The sequence below is a fragment of the Leopardus geoffroyi genome, chromosome D3 (genome assembly GCF_018350155.1).
Source record: "Leopardus geoffroyi isolate Oge1 chromosome D3, O.geoffroyi_Oge1_pat1.0, whole genome shotgun sequence".
In the NCBI taxonomy this organism is placed as follows: domain Eukaryota; kingdom Metazoa; phylum Chordata; class Mammalia; order Carnivora; family Felidae; genus Leopardus; species Leopardus geoffroyi.
In genome coordinates this window covers 93,917,373-93,933,170 of record NC_059339.1, presented here as the reverse complement: position 1 = coordinate 93,933,170, position 15,798 = coordinate 93,917,373, and the positions used below count along the sequence as shown (strand labels likewise).

Sequence of the window (15,798 nt, the reverse complement as noted above, 5' to 3'; positions counted from 1 at the left end):
GACTTACCGCCACCCAACAGTAAGAATCTCAACTAACACGCCCTAAATATTCGCCCCGGGAAGGCTCCGCTCACTGTGGGGAGAGACTAATTAACCCGCAACTTGTATGTTTTGGGCTCGCTTAAAACTTTTCCTGTTGCCTCCTGGAGGCACCACAAGGACATACGCTGGCACACCAGTTTCAATCTATACCGGAGGTAAGAAGGGAACGTCTGACGTGTAATTTATCCCCCACAAGTTTCTGTGTCCTGTGTTCAAATGACAAGAGTTGAAAATGTCATTCTGACTCAAGGCCTCAAAAAAGTTTTCATTTTGATGGTCTTACGCAGTTTAAAAACAAGCCTTTCAGAGACGTCTGGTGTGATCACAGTGGGAAAGCTCTCACACTCACTCACACACGATATATTTTAAAGTTTTACAAAAGGTAATTATTAGCTGACACTGCTAATTACAGAGGAGAAAAGAAGCCATTTAATTTCATGTTAAATTTATCATACACACGTTTTAGTTAACGCGGTTTTAAAAAAAGAAACTTTGGTACAGTTGCTACTCTAACGTCAACAACTCAAATTTTTAAAAAACAGTAGCATCCAAATACGTTTTCAGATGCGTGAAAAGACAATTAAGTTGAAACCAGATGTTTTAAGATTTGCTTCTGAGGAGTATTTTTAAAAAAATCATCGCTTAGAAAAAATTAACTATGGAGGGAGAAGAAATGAACAGCTCCTTCGGAAAGCTGTGCAATCGCTCAGAAAGTGTGGCGGGAGCTGTGCCAGAGGCTCGAAACCGCAAGGGTGGCCAGCACAGGACAGGGGTCCCCACGTGGGGCTGGCACAGGATGGGGGCGGGGGGGGGTATCCCGGCACAGGACTGGCAGGGCGGGGGGGCGGGGGTTGTGTTCCCACATGGGGCCAGCGGAGCACCGGGAGGGGGGGTGTTCCCACACGGGGCCGGCTGTCTGGGAGGGCCTCGGTCGCCGGCAGCGAGCTGGAGGCGCCCCACGCAAGGGGCCAGCCCCGAGGACAAGCATGTCACACGACCTGCCGAGTGCTGGCCGTTTGGTGCCCCCCCCACCCCCCGGCCCCAGATGGGCTTCTCACTCTGAGGAGCCAGGTGGGGCCAAGGACCCTGCACAGTCGGCCTTCCCAGGGCACAGAGAGGAAACCAAACGACCTTCCCTCCTAGCTGAGCCAGCTGGGACTCCCCGCCCAGGAAACTGCTTCTGGCCACGGTCCACGCACGTGACCTGTTCCCGACCCAGGATGGCCACGCCGACACCCCACTGCGCGCATGGTGACACAGCCCTCCTGGGAAGAAGGCACAACTTCTCGGAGCAACGGGACATCGCGCTGCCCCCCAGCACCCCACCTTCCTCCAGTTCGACGACGGCCCTGTACTCTTGGGCCTGCCCCTCACCGGCCCCTCAGAGCCCCCCTCAGGATGGCCCGGGGGAAGGGCTCCGTTTTGCGAGCTCACACAAAGTGAGATGGAGACGGCGTGATATACAAGGCTCCACACCTTCCAGAAGCTTCTAACCATTTTTATGGCCTCGGAATAAGGTTTCCAGGTTTCAAAAAACAAAAACAATTATGAAAACGCTTACTTGCTTCTTGAATGAATTCTACTTCTTTGTTAAGATTTTGATTACGAAGAATTTAACCAATACGGCTTGGAAATGACAAAATACAGTCAAGTATTTTCACTGAACACATAACAAACGAGAGGAAGCCCTCCTCGTTGAGAACTCCGTGTCCAACTAAGTCTCTTCAGTGAGACCAAGTATGTATTTTATTTTAAATGATAAATAGGCTTGTGTTCCTATTTAGAACACCTGCTTGATAATCAGATTCATATTTAAGAGGAACTTAGGGACTAACTCCAGGTTTTCTGGTGTAGATATTTGCTGCATACTCTGATAGAGCATTATGTCCCAGATGTTATCATTAGGACTGCTTTCGAAGCATTTAGCATTTTGCCTCTTTATTGCTTTCCTGAAATTATAAGTTTATTTACATTCACACTGCTGATGAAGAAACACAACTTTTAATTGTGAGCAGCTGTAATATTAACGTGTGCAGTCACACAAGTGTGGCGAACGCGGTGTAGCGCACTGCCCGAGCGCCGAGAGCCACCCGGGGTCCCGTCTGCACGCCGCTGAGCTACTGGTTCCTCTAGTTAATCTCTTCCCGAGGAGGCTTTCAAACACCACGGCTTGTTAATGTTAACAACAGCTATCCAAAACAGCATTCCCGGAGCTCGACGGAGATCCACCACGATGCCGTGCTCGACAACACGCAGCGCCTTCGTGAGGCACGTGATCGCATTGCTAGCATGTATTTAAACCCAAAGATGTTTTATTCCTCAAGAGGGCAACTATGAAACAAATTAAGGGGTGCACTGATCGCACGCAACCATGAGAAAAGAAAAAAATAAGTTATTCTGTCGTAACGTCTTAATGTAGGTCAAAGCAACTTTTAAAATATTAATAAACTGTCCTTTTTGAAGTAAGAGAATTGTTCTCCAGAACAGCCTTGGTATCGCACCCTGCAAAGTGCAGCCTGGCCGGTTCTGTTTTGTTCTGTTCTCTGCAAACACCCGACAACAATGCAGGGAAGAGGCTCTAATTCACATAATGGCACATATCACCTGTCTGTCAGTGAGACGTCGGAGAGCATCTTTTTATTAGAAACGCGAATCAATATGCCCGAGGGACTACAATAACTGCTTGAAGCAATCTGTATTATCGCCTCATCCTGGATGCTTTTGCTCTGAGCAACTTATTATTATGAATGGCATGAAAATGGCAACCTGTCACAATTGATTTTTCTTAACCTCCTGGAAGAATTTTTCTGTCTTAAATGTAATCAAGTATCCTCTTATTAAATATGTCTCAAGCTAGGTTTAATAGAACAGTCCATTACTCAAGTTGCATTCCTTGTAATTTAAACTTTCACCAAATATTATTAAAGTACTTAGTAATCAAAACTTTTGATTCGTCCAAAGTTTTAAGATAAAAATTTCAAACTGAGGGGCGCCTGGGTGGCTCAGTCGGTTGAGCATCTGACTTCGGCTCAGGTCGTGATCTCACGGTTCATGAGTTTGAGTCCTGCCTCAGGATCGGTGCTGACAGCTTGGAAGCCTGGAGCCTGCTTCCGATCCTGTGTCTCCCTCTCTCTCTGCCCCTCCCCCAATCACACTCTGTCTCTCTCTCAGAAATAAGTAAACATAAAAAAAAATTTCAGACTGAGTAGACCCCACCTCCCTGCTCTGCACCTGCCGTCAGTGAGTGCAGGAGAGGAAGCGTGCTAACCCTGAAAAGGAGCCAGGAGAACTTCTCTCTGCCTCAGATGTTTCCTCCATCTGACAATCTGGTAGGATTTATTGTCAATCCCCATGTCTGGATAAAACGTGCTACGTTTTCTTAAAAAGCATTCTGGTAAACCCTCGTAATATTCCTAAAGCTGTATGTTCTGATTACATAAAATTATCAACTTAGATTTCAAGGATCACTTTAAAAGGATTCATTAAAGTGGGCCACTTGTCAGCAAGTGGGTTTGGTTGTAGCTTAACTTGCCTACAAATTCTCTTTCCTGTCACGACCACTAAGGAAAAGGCGGCCTGTGTCACGGCCCCCAGACGAGGCTGCATCTCCCTGCTTCTGACTCAGGAGATCTAGGAGATCCCCGGGGTGGCCTCAGTGCAGGCACAGGTGACGCCCAAGTCTCCAACCCTGCGCCGCTCAGCTGGGCCACGAAAGAAGGCTGTGTGGACACAGAGGGGTCACAGAATAAGACAGGTGGCTGAGGCAGCAGCTAGAGAAACTGCCTGAATTCCTGTTTCTCAAAACGCATACTTGGGACAGAGTGGCAGCCTCTGGGACCCCAGGAGAAGCGCAGGGAGGGCTCCCCTTCCTTTTCTGCTTGAGCTTTTCTTTTTAAGAAGCAGCTAGAGAGGAAAGAATAGACACAATGAAGACAAAAAGAAGTGGCCCACTTAAGGCTCGGAACAGGAGACGGGTAGAAAGAAGGACAAGGTTAACAACAGGTTTTACGAAGCAGCTCGTCACGGTGGTTACACAGCCGACGTCCCTACACGTGGCTCCAGGAGCACAGATGCCGGTGAACAGGCACGTCTGACCTCCGTGGGGAAGTCACACTCACGTCCCCGGCGCCAGCGGGACACTGCGGGGCGTGGGGCAGGGCCACGGGCCGTGGGGACGAAGGGTTGTGACGTCATGGATCACGGCCTGCGGCACGCTGGCCGCCCGTCCGCCTCGTCGGGAGGCTGCCGTCAGCCCTGTACCCCCCGACCCTCCCGCCCACGATCCGGCACTTCAGAGCGGCCACCGGGGCTCCTGACCCTAGGCCTGAGAAGGCCACACCCTCCTTACTGGTTCCGTCACTAACCTGACTCCCAGCAAGGGGCTCCTTACCGTCGCTCTGGAGTTGACGAGCCTTCACCGTCAGGCGCGGGTCCTCCGGGGCTTCCCGTTGCGTCCCGCGTCCCGCTCTCCACCGTCTCCGTTGTGGTGACCGCTGGCTTTGGCCTTCCCTCCGCCAGCACGGCGTTCACGCAGGGCTTTCCACCCGGGAAGCTGGAAGCAGCTCCACAAGCGAGCACGCGCCTGTCTCCGCTCGCTCGTGAGGGCGGCGGGCAAGCGCATCCCCGAGCGAGAGGGGAACCGCGCCCCTCCGAACCCAGGGAGCCGAGACTGGAGTCACTGCCCCTGACAACCGTCGGCCCACACGCTGCATTTTCTCCTGCGTCAACCGAGCGCCGCTCTCCTTCCACGGAAGGCACCGGTAGCTCTGCATTTTCTCACCGCAGAGAAACGCAATGGATGACATCCTGGCCCCGTGCCCCGGCCCGAGCGTCTGGCCCCACGGGAACGCGGGGCACACGACGACGCCCACGTCCACGGGACTCTCCCGGCAGGGCACGCGCTAGTCCCTTTCCGTGGCTCTCGGCCGCCCCCCCCCGCCGCTTCCGCCCTGCCCTCCTGGCACCCCTCCTCCGTCAGCCCTTCCCCGCCCACACTGTGCGGGGTCTCAGGAGGCTCGTCTGGTCTGCCCTGTACGCACGAGGCCCGGACACTCTCATCCGCAGCCACGCCGGGGCAGCCAGCGGTACCAGGCCATCGAGACGCCCCGCTTCTCCCCGAGAAGAGGGCCCATACCCTCCCGGGGCCACCCCTCCCCGGAGGAAGCCACAGGAGTCAGCAGGTAACCCGCCGTGGCCGGGGCCTCCACCCCGGTGCCACGGAAGCCCGTGTCCAGGAGGCTCCTCGAGGGGCCGGGAGGACCGCCGGCTGTCGTGTCGGTCACGCGCCCCGAGGAGAAAGGTCTCGGTCGCAGGAGGCCGCCGTGGCTTCAGGGCGGTCTGAGTGGCGGCACGACGCAGAGACGGGGCTCACAAGACGCACTTCCAGCTGCGGCGACTCTGCCGTCACGAGCGGCACGGTCAAGTTCCGCCGACCACCGCGTGGGTCGGCGCCCCGCATGCTCGCTGCGCCCAGGGTGGCCCCGGGACTGAGGATGACGAGCAGTGTGCCTCCCTAGACAGGGACACTCGGGTACACGATCCGACTTGCCTCTGAAGGGGTTCCTTGTTTCCAGTAGCCATCTCAGATGTCCAGGAACACGGGGACGTTCTCCACACAGTGTCTTAGAGCGAACGATACTTTCTGTCCTCCTTTCTTCAGGCATCTGAGCGTCACCGAACCCTTTCCTCCAGCATGGGTCAGTGCTTCCCCTGGAGAAACTACAGCTGCTCCTCTTTGCCCACTGTAGCACGCTTATAACGTTTCCTGAAGTTTTCTCTTATAAACCTGGCACTTAACGCTTCGAAAGACTTAATAACATACGCAAACGTAGAGATTTTCTTCTTCTTACGCCTTGATTTACAGAAGTGTTTTCACAGCACATGGGAGCTCTGTGACCCTCAGCGCCCTCACGGAGAAGCGAGCCCCACGCTGACAGGCGCAGCCTTCCGCACGGCGATGTCCCTGCTCTAAAACCAGATGACACCGTTCCCTCTGAGGGCTGTGCGGACTCATGACGTCACGTCCACAGCGCCTGCCGCGTGTCGGCTCTGCACCTCGGCCTCGGCTATCACGGTTACGCTGATTTCCACCGGAAGGGGAGCCCTGAAGGCTGACTTAAGCACCAGAAAGGCGCCAGCTGATGACAGCACGTTTGCTCCACACGTGGGGCTGACAAGTGGCAGGGCAGCGTTTTGAGACCCATTCTGCAAAACGCCAAAGCCACCCTTCGTTTTATAGATACTTTGCATTAGCACCAAGGAAACTTAGAAGGCTATTTTTTTAAGAAGGAGGGAGTGGGGAGGAGGAAGAGGAGGTGGAGGAGGGGGGAGGAGGAGGAGGGACGGGAGCAGCGGCAGAAGGCTGTGCACACGGGCACTCAGGGGTCCCCGGGCTGCCTGGCGCGGCGGCGTGGGGGAGAGCGCCCCACGGCTGCTTGCACAGTGAGCATCTCGGGTCTGACGACGAGGGCTGGGCTGAAGAAGCTGGCACTGGTTCACACCGCACACTTCACTTGACAGGAAGACAGTGATGTCGGGGGACGTTTACTTAGCAAGACACAGAATCAAGCCACTTGCCCAGGGCCACAGAGCTGGTTGGTGGCAGCATCGACTCTGACCAGTAAACCCTGGGCCAGCTCCTCACCGCAGGCAGCAACGGGAAAGGTCGCCTGACCGCCCCCACATCAACACCCACGGAAAAGAGCACGTGAGCCAGAACCACAGGCGCGTGGACAGCGAGCTGCGCACGGGGACGGTGAGAGGGGACAGAATGTAAGCCGCGCCAAGGAATAAGGTGCCCGGAGACAGGAGTCACATCAAATGACAGGACAACTTCTAAGATTTTAAAACTTAATATTTAAAATTGAATTTACCCTCAATATTCATCCTAAAAGTAAAACGATTAAGGAAAAAAACACACCCTATGACCCACACATGCATTATTAGAACATTCTAGTTTTGCTTACTGAAGAAAAAAAATCACCGTACTTCCCAGAAAACAGGCATGTATGCATGCGATTCTGTCGATAATTTAATAGTTTATTCTCAAATAAATTTAACTCTACTGAGAAATTGAGGACTCTGATTTCTTCAAATTAGTGCAAAGCTGTAATATAATCGACAAGCATAATTCTCCCGGTGATCACAATCAGAATTTATACTAAAATGCTAGTAGTACGACATTTCTCTTTCGCTTTAGTCAATGTGTCACACACAGAGCCATCTGGGAGTCCTGACAGACACAGTGTTCGTCAAGCTCACCAGGATGACTCGTGTGACCCTGGCGGAGTCCAGGGCACTCCAGACCTGAAGCCGTCAGTGCCGCTCTGCTGCACGGCAGACGGGGAGACATTCAGAGGGGTCACGGATGCCTTTCTAATGTTGGAAGGGTTAACTATTTTACTTTATTGATTTACATTTATTTCTTTATTTTGAGAGGGAGAATCCCAAGCAGGCTCCACGCTATCAGCACAGAGCCCTACGCAGGGCTCGAGCCCACAAACTGTGAGATCATGACCTGAGCCGAAATCAGGAGTCTGATGCTCAACTGACTGAGCCCCACCCAGGTGCTCCAGAAGGGTTAACTATTTTTTTAAAACAGTATTCAGCTAAAAAAAGAAAAAAGAAAAGAAGAAACACATCTTATCCTTTAAAATATCTCCTCAAAGAATTATTTCACTTCTGTTGCTTTGTACTAAAAATTCCAACAAAAGTTAACTTTTTCTATTACTCACAAAGCAAGGTATGAATCCACGAAGAGTGGTTTTTTTTTGTTCTTAGACACACCTCCAATTATATTTCAAATAAAAATGAGTAAAATGCACAGTTAGCATGAACTTCTCATAAAGTAGGCATCAGCACATACAACATGTATTATCCAAATAACAGCTAACAATTCAAACTTTTTGTTACAATCTAACTTACACACACATGCTGACTACACAAATAATAATTTTAGGAATATAACAAATACAATCAATTTAGAAATATAATCAAGCAGTCTTTAAAACTAAAATCTGATTTTCAATATGCTTCTTATGCGATGAAAGTAACTTAAATAAAACAAGTTTAACCATGCCATACTATCAAATTAAATACTATAACATGTTAATATAGATTCTTTTATTTTAAAAATGAACCAGCGAGACAAAAAATTAAAACAAATTATAAAATAAATAAATTGAAGAGACCCACAATTAACCATCAAATTACAGGCAAATTATATGTCCAACAGAGAAAACTTAAGAGACATAAACGACTCTGAGTAAGCAAGAAAAGACACTGTCGGAAGCTGTTCAGTTTGAGCATATGCTGTGACACAAGTACAGAGAGTTCACATCTGAAATCACCACCATCTCTGGAAGTCTGTTTTTACGGGATATATTAAGCCCAAGCAAACCAGCTCTTCAGAAGCGCAGCACTCTCTCACTGAAAGGGAAAATCAAGTCATTAAAGCAGCCGCTCCTTAATCTAGCCTACCTTATTTTTTGGATTGGATGTGTTCATTACACTTCGAGTCTCTTTTCCCGTATAAATGACAACACCTATTACAGTACCTGCAAAAACACGAGAGCGGTCCTTACCGAGAGGCCTCAGAGTGAGCACAGAGAACACTTTCTAATCAACGGTCTTGATGGAAAATATTATTCGCTACTTAATTTTATATAAACTTATCCAACAGCATATTTGACTGGGCTAGTTCAGGAAAGTCTAGTCTCAACTTCAAAATAAACTCCATTCAACATACAACTCAAACGATTCCTCAAGCAACGCCTACGCACATTAGAAAATGTACGACTAGGCTTTTTGCCGTCCAGGGAAAGGGTGGCCCCTCATCCGTTCCCGTCTGCCGGTGCCGGAGGTACGTGAGGAGAGGCTGCGTCCCGGGACCCGCGCCCCCGGACGGCACCGGCTGAGCCACCTTCCCCGCACGAGGGGCTCGGGCGGGACCGCGAGTCGGAGCCTCTGCTGACGCTCCAGCACAGATACAATTAAAGCAGTGAGAGACAATTACGCACAAATTATTTGATTTTGAACGCGGATATCGTCAGTCTTTTTTATTCACGTCCCCTGGAGGTGTGGTTTCCTAAGCGCACGCGATCATTTTGTGGCCTGTCAAGCGTGAGGCAGAAGAATGAAGAAACACCCCTGGAACAGCCCCCGAAAGGCTCAGAGGCACTCGCCTCCGCAACGTCAAACGAAAGCCCTTTCAAGTCTGTTTCTAAACTGCAGCCGGGCATCATTTACATTCCCGGTTTTCTGGTTTCCGTACGTTCTGGCGGTGAGAAGCGATTAAGGTGGGGGACGGTCACGTCTGCAGCTGCCGAGCAGGACTCACGGAGACGACGGTGATTCAAAAACTCTGTGACGTCACGCTACTGTAACGTGTGAAATGTCGCGAGTCATTAGGACCCACAGAGCGCACGTGATCTTAGGGAGCCCCTGGGTGCACGCGAACAGAAAGCTGCAAGTTACTCGCGCGACCCTGCGACCGGTCTCCTCCGCAGAGCTGAGGCTCAGGGAGGCGGGAGATGGCACAGGAGCTCAGCGGTCGTATTTGCAGAGGTTACACATTTTTATTTGGAAATACGCATCCCCCCGCCCCCGCTCCCGCTCTTAACTGTGTGCCATCCAGAAAGCTGTGAGGCTTGAATCTACCGTGTCCCGAAAACAGTGACCCCCGTGCAGCATGAAGGCTGGCCCAAACTGCACACAGGCTACCTTCCCGCAGTATCACCCAGACACGCTTCGGACAGCAGCCCTGTACGCAGCGCGTGGGGACACAGCACATACTCAGTGCGACCGGACCGGAAGGGACTTTCAAAACCAACACATCAGACGTTCTTTAGTCAGTGAACCAAAGGCTCAATCTAACCAGATCAGGATTTTCTCCCTTTTTCGCCCATCCAGTTTAACTTAACCAAAATATGAAAGTGTCTAATGTCACAGGGCACCTGGGTGGCTCAGTCGGTTAAGTGTCCGACTCCAGCTCAAGTCAGGCTCTCACATTTGGTGGGTTCAAGTCCCGGGTTGGGCTCTGTGCTGACAGATCAGAGCCTGGAACCTGCTTCGGATTCTTTGTCTCCCTTTCTCTCTACCCCTTCCCTGCTCGTGTTCTGTCTCTGTCTCTCTCAAAAATAAATAAACATTAAAAAAAAATTTTTTTAAGAAAAAAATTAAAAAAATGAAAGTGTCTACCGTTAAATAAGCTAATGTTAAAAAAGCAAAACAAAAAAACAAGACAAACTACAAAATTATTTTTAATATTAGCAGAAGAAACAAGTCTCAGGACAAAAAAATTAATCAGGCTACAAAACCTGTCCTAAAATCCAGACAAATTATTAGCAATGTTGACTCTAGGCTGGCATCACAGTTAAAAGCATCAAAATATGAGAAATAGTGAAAGCTAACAAGGAACAACTCACTCAGATTTACACAGATACCATACAGGATCGGACACACACAGGCATCGCACAAAATCAGACACACACAGCCATCGCACAGAATCGGAGTCTGCGGGCCACACCCCCCACATGTGGTGCGTATTTACCAGAGTCCTCGTGTAATCTTACTTGCATAATCTACTCAAGTCTGGTGAAGGCTCTCATGTGTGTTACCTCATTTCATGCTCAACAGAAATGAGTCCTCCGTGTGGAGTGCATTTTCTTCTGAGCCTGTCATGCGCTCTGACTGCTAACGTTACTCAAATCAGCACGAAGTATTCGGAAGACTCTCCACTCTCGTTGACAAATGGCACCTAGTTACGGACTGGTATAGGCTAAGAGGTCGCATACGCCCTGCATACGTGGCAACAGTGTGCATGTGGGGAAGGGGATATCATGAGGCCAGGGAGGGGACACAACAGAGCACAGGCAGCAGAAAGTCTGACAAGGATCCCAGGTCGTAGAGACAGACGGACCCAGAGAGCCATCGTGCACTATCAGTTAGGAACCTGCCGCGTCAGTGTGAAAGCCACCTTTCCGGCACCCGTCTCCACAAACCCCCAAGCACGGGCTGCCCATCCGCTACAGCGATTCCGCGTGCCCAGGATGGTGGGGACGGCAAAGACTCCAGCCAGCGGCTGAGGGTGCTGGTGACCCAGGTGCCAGACCCCACCCGGATGCACACGGAGAGACCAAGGCCAGGGACGCGGCTGCTGCCGTGTCCCGCACCAGGTCTGGGCTCCACCAGCTGTGCACACAGTCGGGGGGTGGGGATCGGATGGGCCGGAAGGGAGGGCAGAGTTGCCTCCCCCACCTCCGAGCTGCCAAGACCACCTGCCCCATGACACGCAAGGCTTGAGAAGCAGCAACTCCCAGCCCTCGTTGGGAGCGATGAACTGCATGCTGGCGTGTCCCTGCGGTCCCCCCCGCTGTAGCAGTGCTTCACCATCACGCTGTTGTGTGCACCTACACCAGAGCTCTCCGGGTCGGGTCCCTCCAGTGGACCCTAGGGGGACAGCTTCTCCTGCCACCCCAGTTCTAATCCACCAACCTCTCTGCAGCAGGAGCCTCACAAGCTATGCATGCTAAAGGGACAGGTTTGATTTTCAAATTTCTAATCTGTCATGAGGACTAGTTTTAGAAAATGCCGTGCCCAAAATTACCAAGAAAAATGAAACAACCAAAAACCAAAAACAATATATATGTCCAAATTCTTTTGACACTGAATTACTTCATATCCAAAGGGGTCACCCTGGACCCCCGTCTGCACACACACAACCATCAGCCCTGTCCTGGGGGGGGGGGGTCACCCTGCACCCCTGTCTAAGCACACGCTCCTCAGCCCTGCCCTGGGGGGGGTCACCCAGGGCCCCCGTCTGCACACACGCCCAGCAGCCCTGTCCTGGGGGGGGGGGGTGTCACCCTGGACCCCTGTCTAAGCACACGCTCTGCAGCCCTGCCCTGGCGGGGGGGGGGGGTCACCCAGGGCCCCCGTCTGCACACACGCCCAGCAGCCCTGTCCTGGGGGGGGGGGTGTCACCCTGGACCTCTGTCTAAGCACACGCTCTGCAGCCCTGCCCTGGCGGGGGGGGGTCACCCTGGACCCCCGTCTGCACACACGCCCAGCAGCCCTGCCCTGGGTGGGGGTGGGGGGGGGTCGGTCATCCAGGACCCCATCTGCGCACACGCCCAGCAGCCCTGCCCTGGGGGGTGGGGTCGGTCATCCAGGACCCCATGTGCGCACACGCCCAGCAGCCCTGCCCCGGGGGGGGGGGCGGGGGGATCACCTTAGACCCCCGTCTGCACACACGCCCAGCAGCCCTGCCCCAGACGCACATCTCTGCTTCCAGGCTCTTGGCAGTTAAGTGCGCTCAACCCTGGCTACCACGGCTGCTCTCTGGGACATGACTCTGCTCTGGAGAAATGACGTTTACGAATCCTACCAGGGGAAGAAGAGGGCGGCACCATGAGCATCTGTGTTTGCCCCTCTTGTGGGACCCTCAGTCCTCGGGTCCTCTGTGTTGTTAAGTCCAGTCCTCGACCCCACGCATCAGGACCCCACGCATCCGAACCCCAGGGCCGGGGAGGAAGGTCTGTGTTCACTTCGCACAGGAGGCAACCTGAATCCCGTTGACACATAACATTTAAAAAAATAAGATGAGGGGCGCCTGGGTGGCACAGTCGGTTAAGCGTCCGACTTCAGCCAGGTCACGATCTCGCGGTCCGTGAGTTCGAGCCCCGCGTCGGGCTCTGGGCTGATGGCTCAGAGCCTGGAGCCTGTTTCCGATTCTGTGTCTCCCTCTCTCTCTGCTCCTCCCCCATTCATGCTCTGTCTCTCTCTGTCCCCCAAAAAAATAAACGTTGAAAAAAAAAAAAAATTAAAAAAAAAAAAAATAAAAAATAAAATAAAATAAAATAAAAATAAAAAAATAAGATGAAAAAAATTCCAATCTTTCCTTCTCAACTTGTAATCAAGTATAAAGAAGACACGAGCCCTTAACTGCTCACATTATTAAGGTTTTTAACTAAGGTAAGGATGCCTTAAAATATTTCAAATTAATGAAAACAGTTTGCATTTTATAAATGTCCAAACACAAATTAAAATTAGATGTGTCTTATTTAAGTTTTTCTGAATGGATGGTTTTAGAGCGACAGAAATACTTTCTTGGGAGACAAAATAACCCCGGGCAAACTGAAGCCTGCACATCATGGGGCAAGAAACGGTTCTCAGGACGGCAAGCGGATCTGATGCCTAATGCGTGCACCGCCAGGGTGCACAAGCAGGGGCCACCGGTGAAAGGTCACCTGGAGAGAGGGCAGGAAGGCGGGTACAGGGAACGAGCCTTCCGGTTGGGTGCTTCTCTGTCTGTGGGGAGACAGGCCACAGTCCAAAACGCAGGGAACACAGGATCAAATAAAATGAATGGTTTAAAAAGAGTGTCTTCAATATGACGGGAACAAAACAGAACCTAACTCTAGACAGAGAAAATATAAGATCTGTGACCAGCCTTAGCTAACGTGTGGTATGTTGTAAATATCTGTCTACAAACTATAAAATGCTACGGGCTGAAGGGTGACCGCTGTGGGGGACAGCCACCTGGATTCAAATCCGGACCCTGCGACAGCCTGGCCACGTGACCACGCTAACGTGGGCCTCTCCGAGCCACAGTCCGTGGCCCGTGCAGTGAGACGAACAAGGTGAGGCTCGGTGATCCTCGGGGGTCAGTGAGGTGAACAGGAAACAGCCACGCGGAGGGAGCGTGAGCACAGGATTCGGAGATCTCTCCTGGTGACGGTGCCCCCTCCACGGTGACTCCAGGGGCGCCGTGAGTCTCCCCTCCCTGAGGCCTACACGGCCCGAGACCTGGCCTGCGCCCCCTGAGTCTCTCCTGCGCGTGCTATCCTTACTTCCTCTTTCTCTTTATTCTGAGAAGATTTTTAAAATCCATCAGTATGAAAATCCTGAAACAGCTCACGGAATTTCTATGAAAACTGTCCTGTATGCCGTCACCCTTTTTCTGGGACATGTGTATAGCGAAGTCCCCGTTGACCCTCCATTCCCTAAAAGGTGAACACGTGCCCACACAGGCCCTCGCGCACACGCGCACAGAACCGCCCCGCGTGTGTGGCCGTCTCTTCTCCGTGCGCCAGGCACGCGGACATCACCCTCTTCGGCCCACGGGGCACCAGGCCCTCAAGCGGCTGCGGGTGCGACAAGAATCCTCCCACACCTTTCCGCCCCCTCGCCCGCTGCACCTGTCTATTCCTCAGTCTAACCCCCGCGCTGCTCTCACCAGGTAAGGACTGAGGCGTCTATGATTTCGGGGCACCCTCTCCTTCCCCCTGGTACTTCACACAGCTTGACGTGGCGGCCTCACTTTAGCAGAGTCTCTCTTCCTTGCCCGTGAGCGCCCGAGGCCAGGAGCCGTAAGCACTCCGCCCCACGCTGCATCACCAGCGCCGGGCCCTGAGAGGGATTCTTACAAAACCACCAGAAGAGCGACTGAGCTCCCAGACAGGAGGGTGGCCAGCGTCGGGCCACAGGTAAGACACACAGCCCTCCCCTGATCGCGTCCTGGCCTCCCCACCCCTACCAGCATCCTTCAGGCTTCCTGCTTCTCAGATTCAGTCCCACTTACCACTGGCAAGTCGACTACTTTTCTGGAAAGCTGATCATCATTTACATTTCAATACTCCAGAGATCTTCACTTTCCGAAACGTAAATTTAGGCGACCTTCCTGTTCAGCCACTAGGAATACTCCAACATCCTCCACTTTCACTCAAAAAAAGTGAAGGACCTTTACCCTGGCCCCCAAAGGCCCAACATGAGCTACATCCCAAGGTCCCCCCTGCCTCATCTAATACGTTCCTCCCCGACAGACAACCCACCACAGTGGCCTCCTACGAATTCTGCGGACGACTGAGGAGGAGTTGGAAGATCCCTCAAAGGCCACCACGCGCCCCGGGCCCTGCCCCGCCGCCTCCCGGTAAGGACCACGGGCCCCGGGGGCACCGACAGGCTTGCCGAAGAGAGCCGTCACGGCCAGGAGAGTGCCCCTGCCCCGAGGCACAGAGGGCAGGCACACTGCTCGAGGCGGCTCTGGGCCCTGCCCCTCAGAGTGAACGTGCCAGGTGGCACACGGGCCACAGCCAGCGCTGGCCTGGGACGCACAGCCCCAGGGCCTGCCCCCGGCCCCCAGGGCATGTTGTTAAGGTCCCCGTGTGGGACAGGCACTTCCAGAGACACTGTGCAGAATCTCCCGTGTGTGAGCGTCCACACTAACGTAAGAGCTTACTTCTTACCTGACGCCACAATGGTGTTCGCCCACAGTGTATTTTCTATGCTGAGACTTTCGTGAATGGGCGGGTCACTGTCTTCCTGTTCAGACAGAAAAGGAAGAAAACGGCAAGTTAGCGACTTTTTTACGTTAGACATCCACAGTGATAAACCCGACAGCACAAGCCGGCGCGCTTACAGAGCGCTGGGACGCAGTGCAAAATAAAGTGAACCACGAGGGACTTTAGACAGGGGATTCTGGGAAGAGGGCAGAGCAGGGGCCCCGGGCATCTCTCCCCCCAGATGACAACAGCAGGGGCAGAACCTGTGTGACGGGACTGCTTTGGAACTCTGGGCTCTGCCCGAGGCCTGCCACGTGTCCGGGAGAAGTAGTCGATTTTGGTCCATTCCAGCTCGTAGCACAGCAGCACCTACCCGTCCCGCGCCCCAGCCGTGTGGCAGGCAGCCGGGCACGTGTTTCTGGAGCAGCCCGCAGAAGCCAGGTGGACGAAAAGGACCCTGTCCCCCAAACGGCAG

General features: G+C 52.6%; 1 protein-coding gene across 11 annotated transcripts in view; it reads right to left on the bottom strand.

Moving 5' to 3' along the window:
- ATP9B (ATPase phospholipid transporting 9B (putative)) overlaps window positions 1-15,798 on the bottom strand; it is a 254,025-nt gene that overhangs the window by 110,745 nt on the left and 127,482 nt on the right. For 10 of the 11 annotated variants that reach the window (XM_045457995.1, XM_045458002.1, XM_045457997.1 and 7 more), the window contains 2 exons: window positions 15,288-15,363; window positions 8,521-8,597 (listed from right to left, as the gene is read on the bottom strand). In XM_045457995.1, coding sequence (XP_045313951.1) covers window positions 8,521-8,597; window positions 15,288-15,363 — 153 coding nt within the window. The remainder of the gene's footprint in view (window positions 1-8,520; window positions 8,598-15,287; window positions 15,364-15,798) is intronic. The other variant, XM_045458006.1, reaches the window with a different exon arrangement.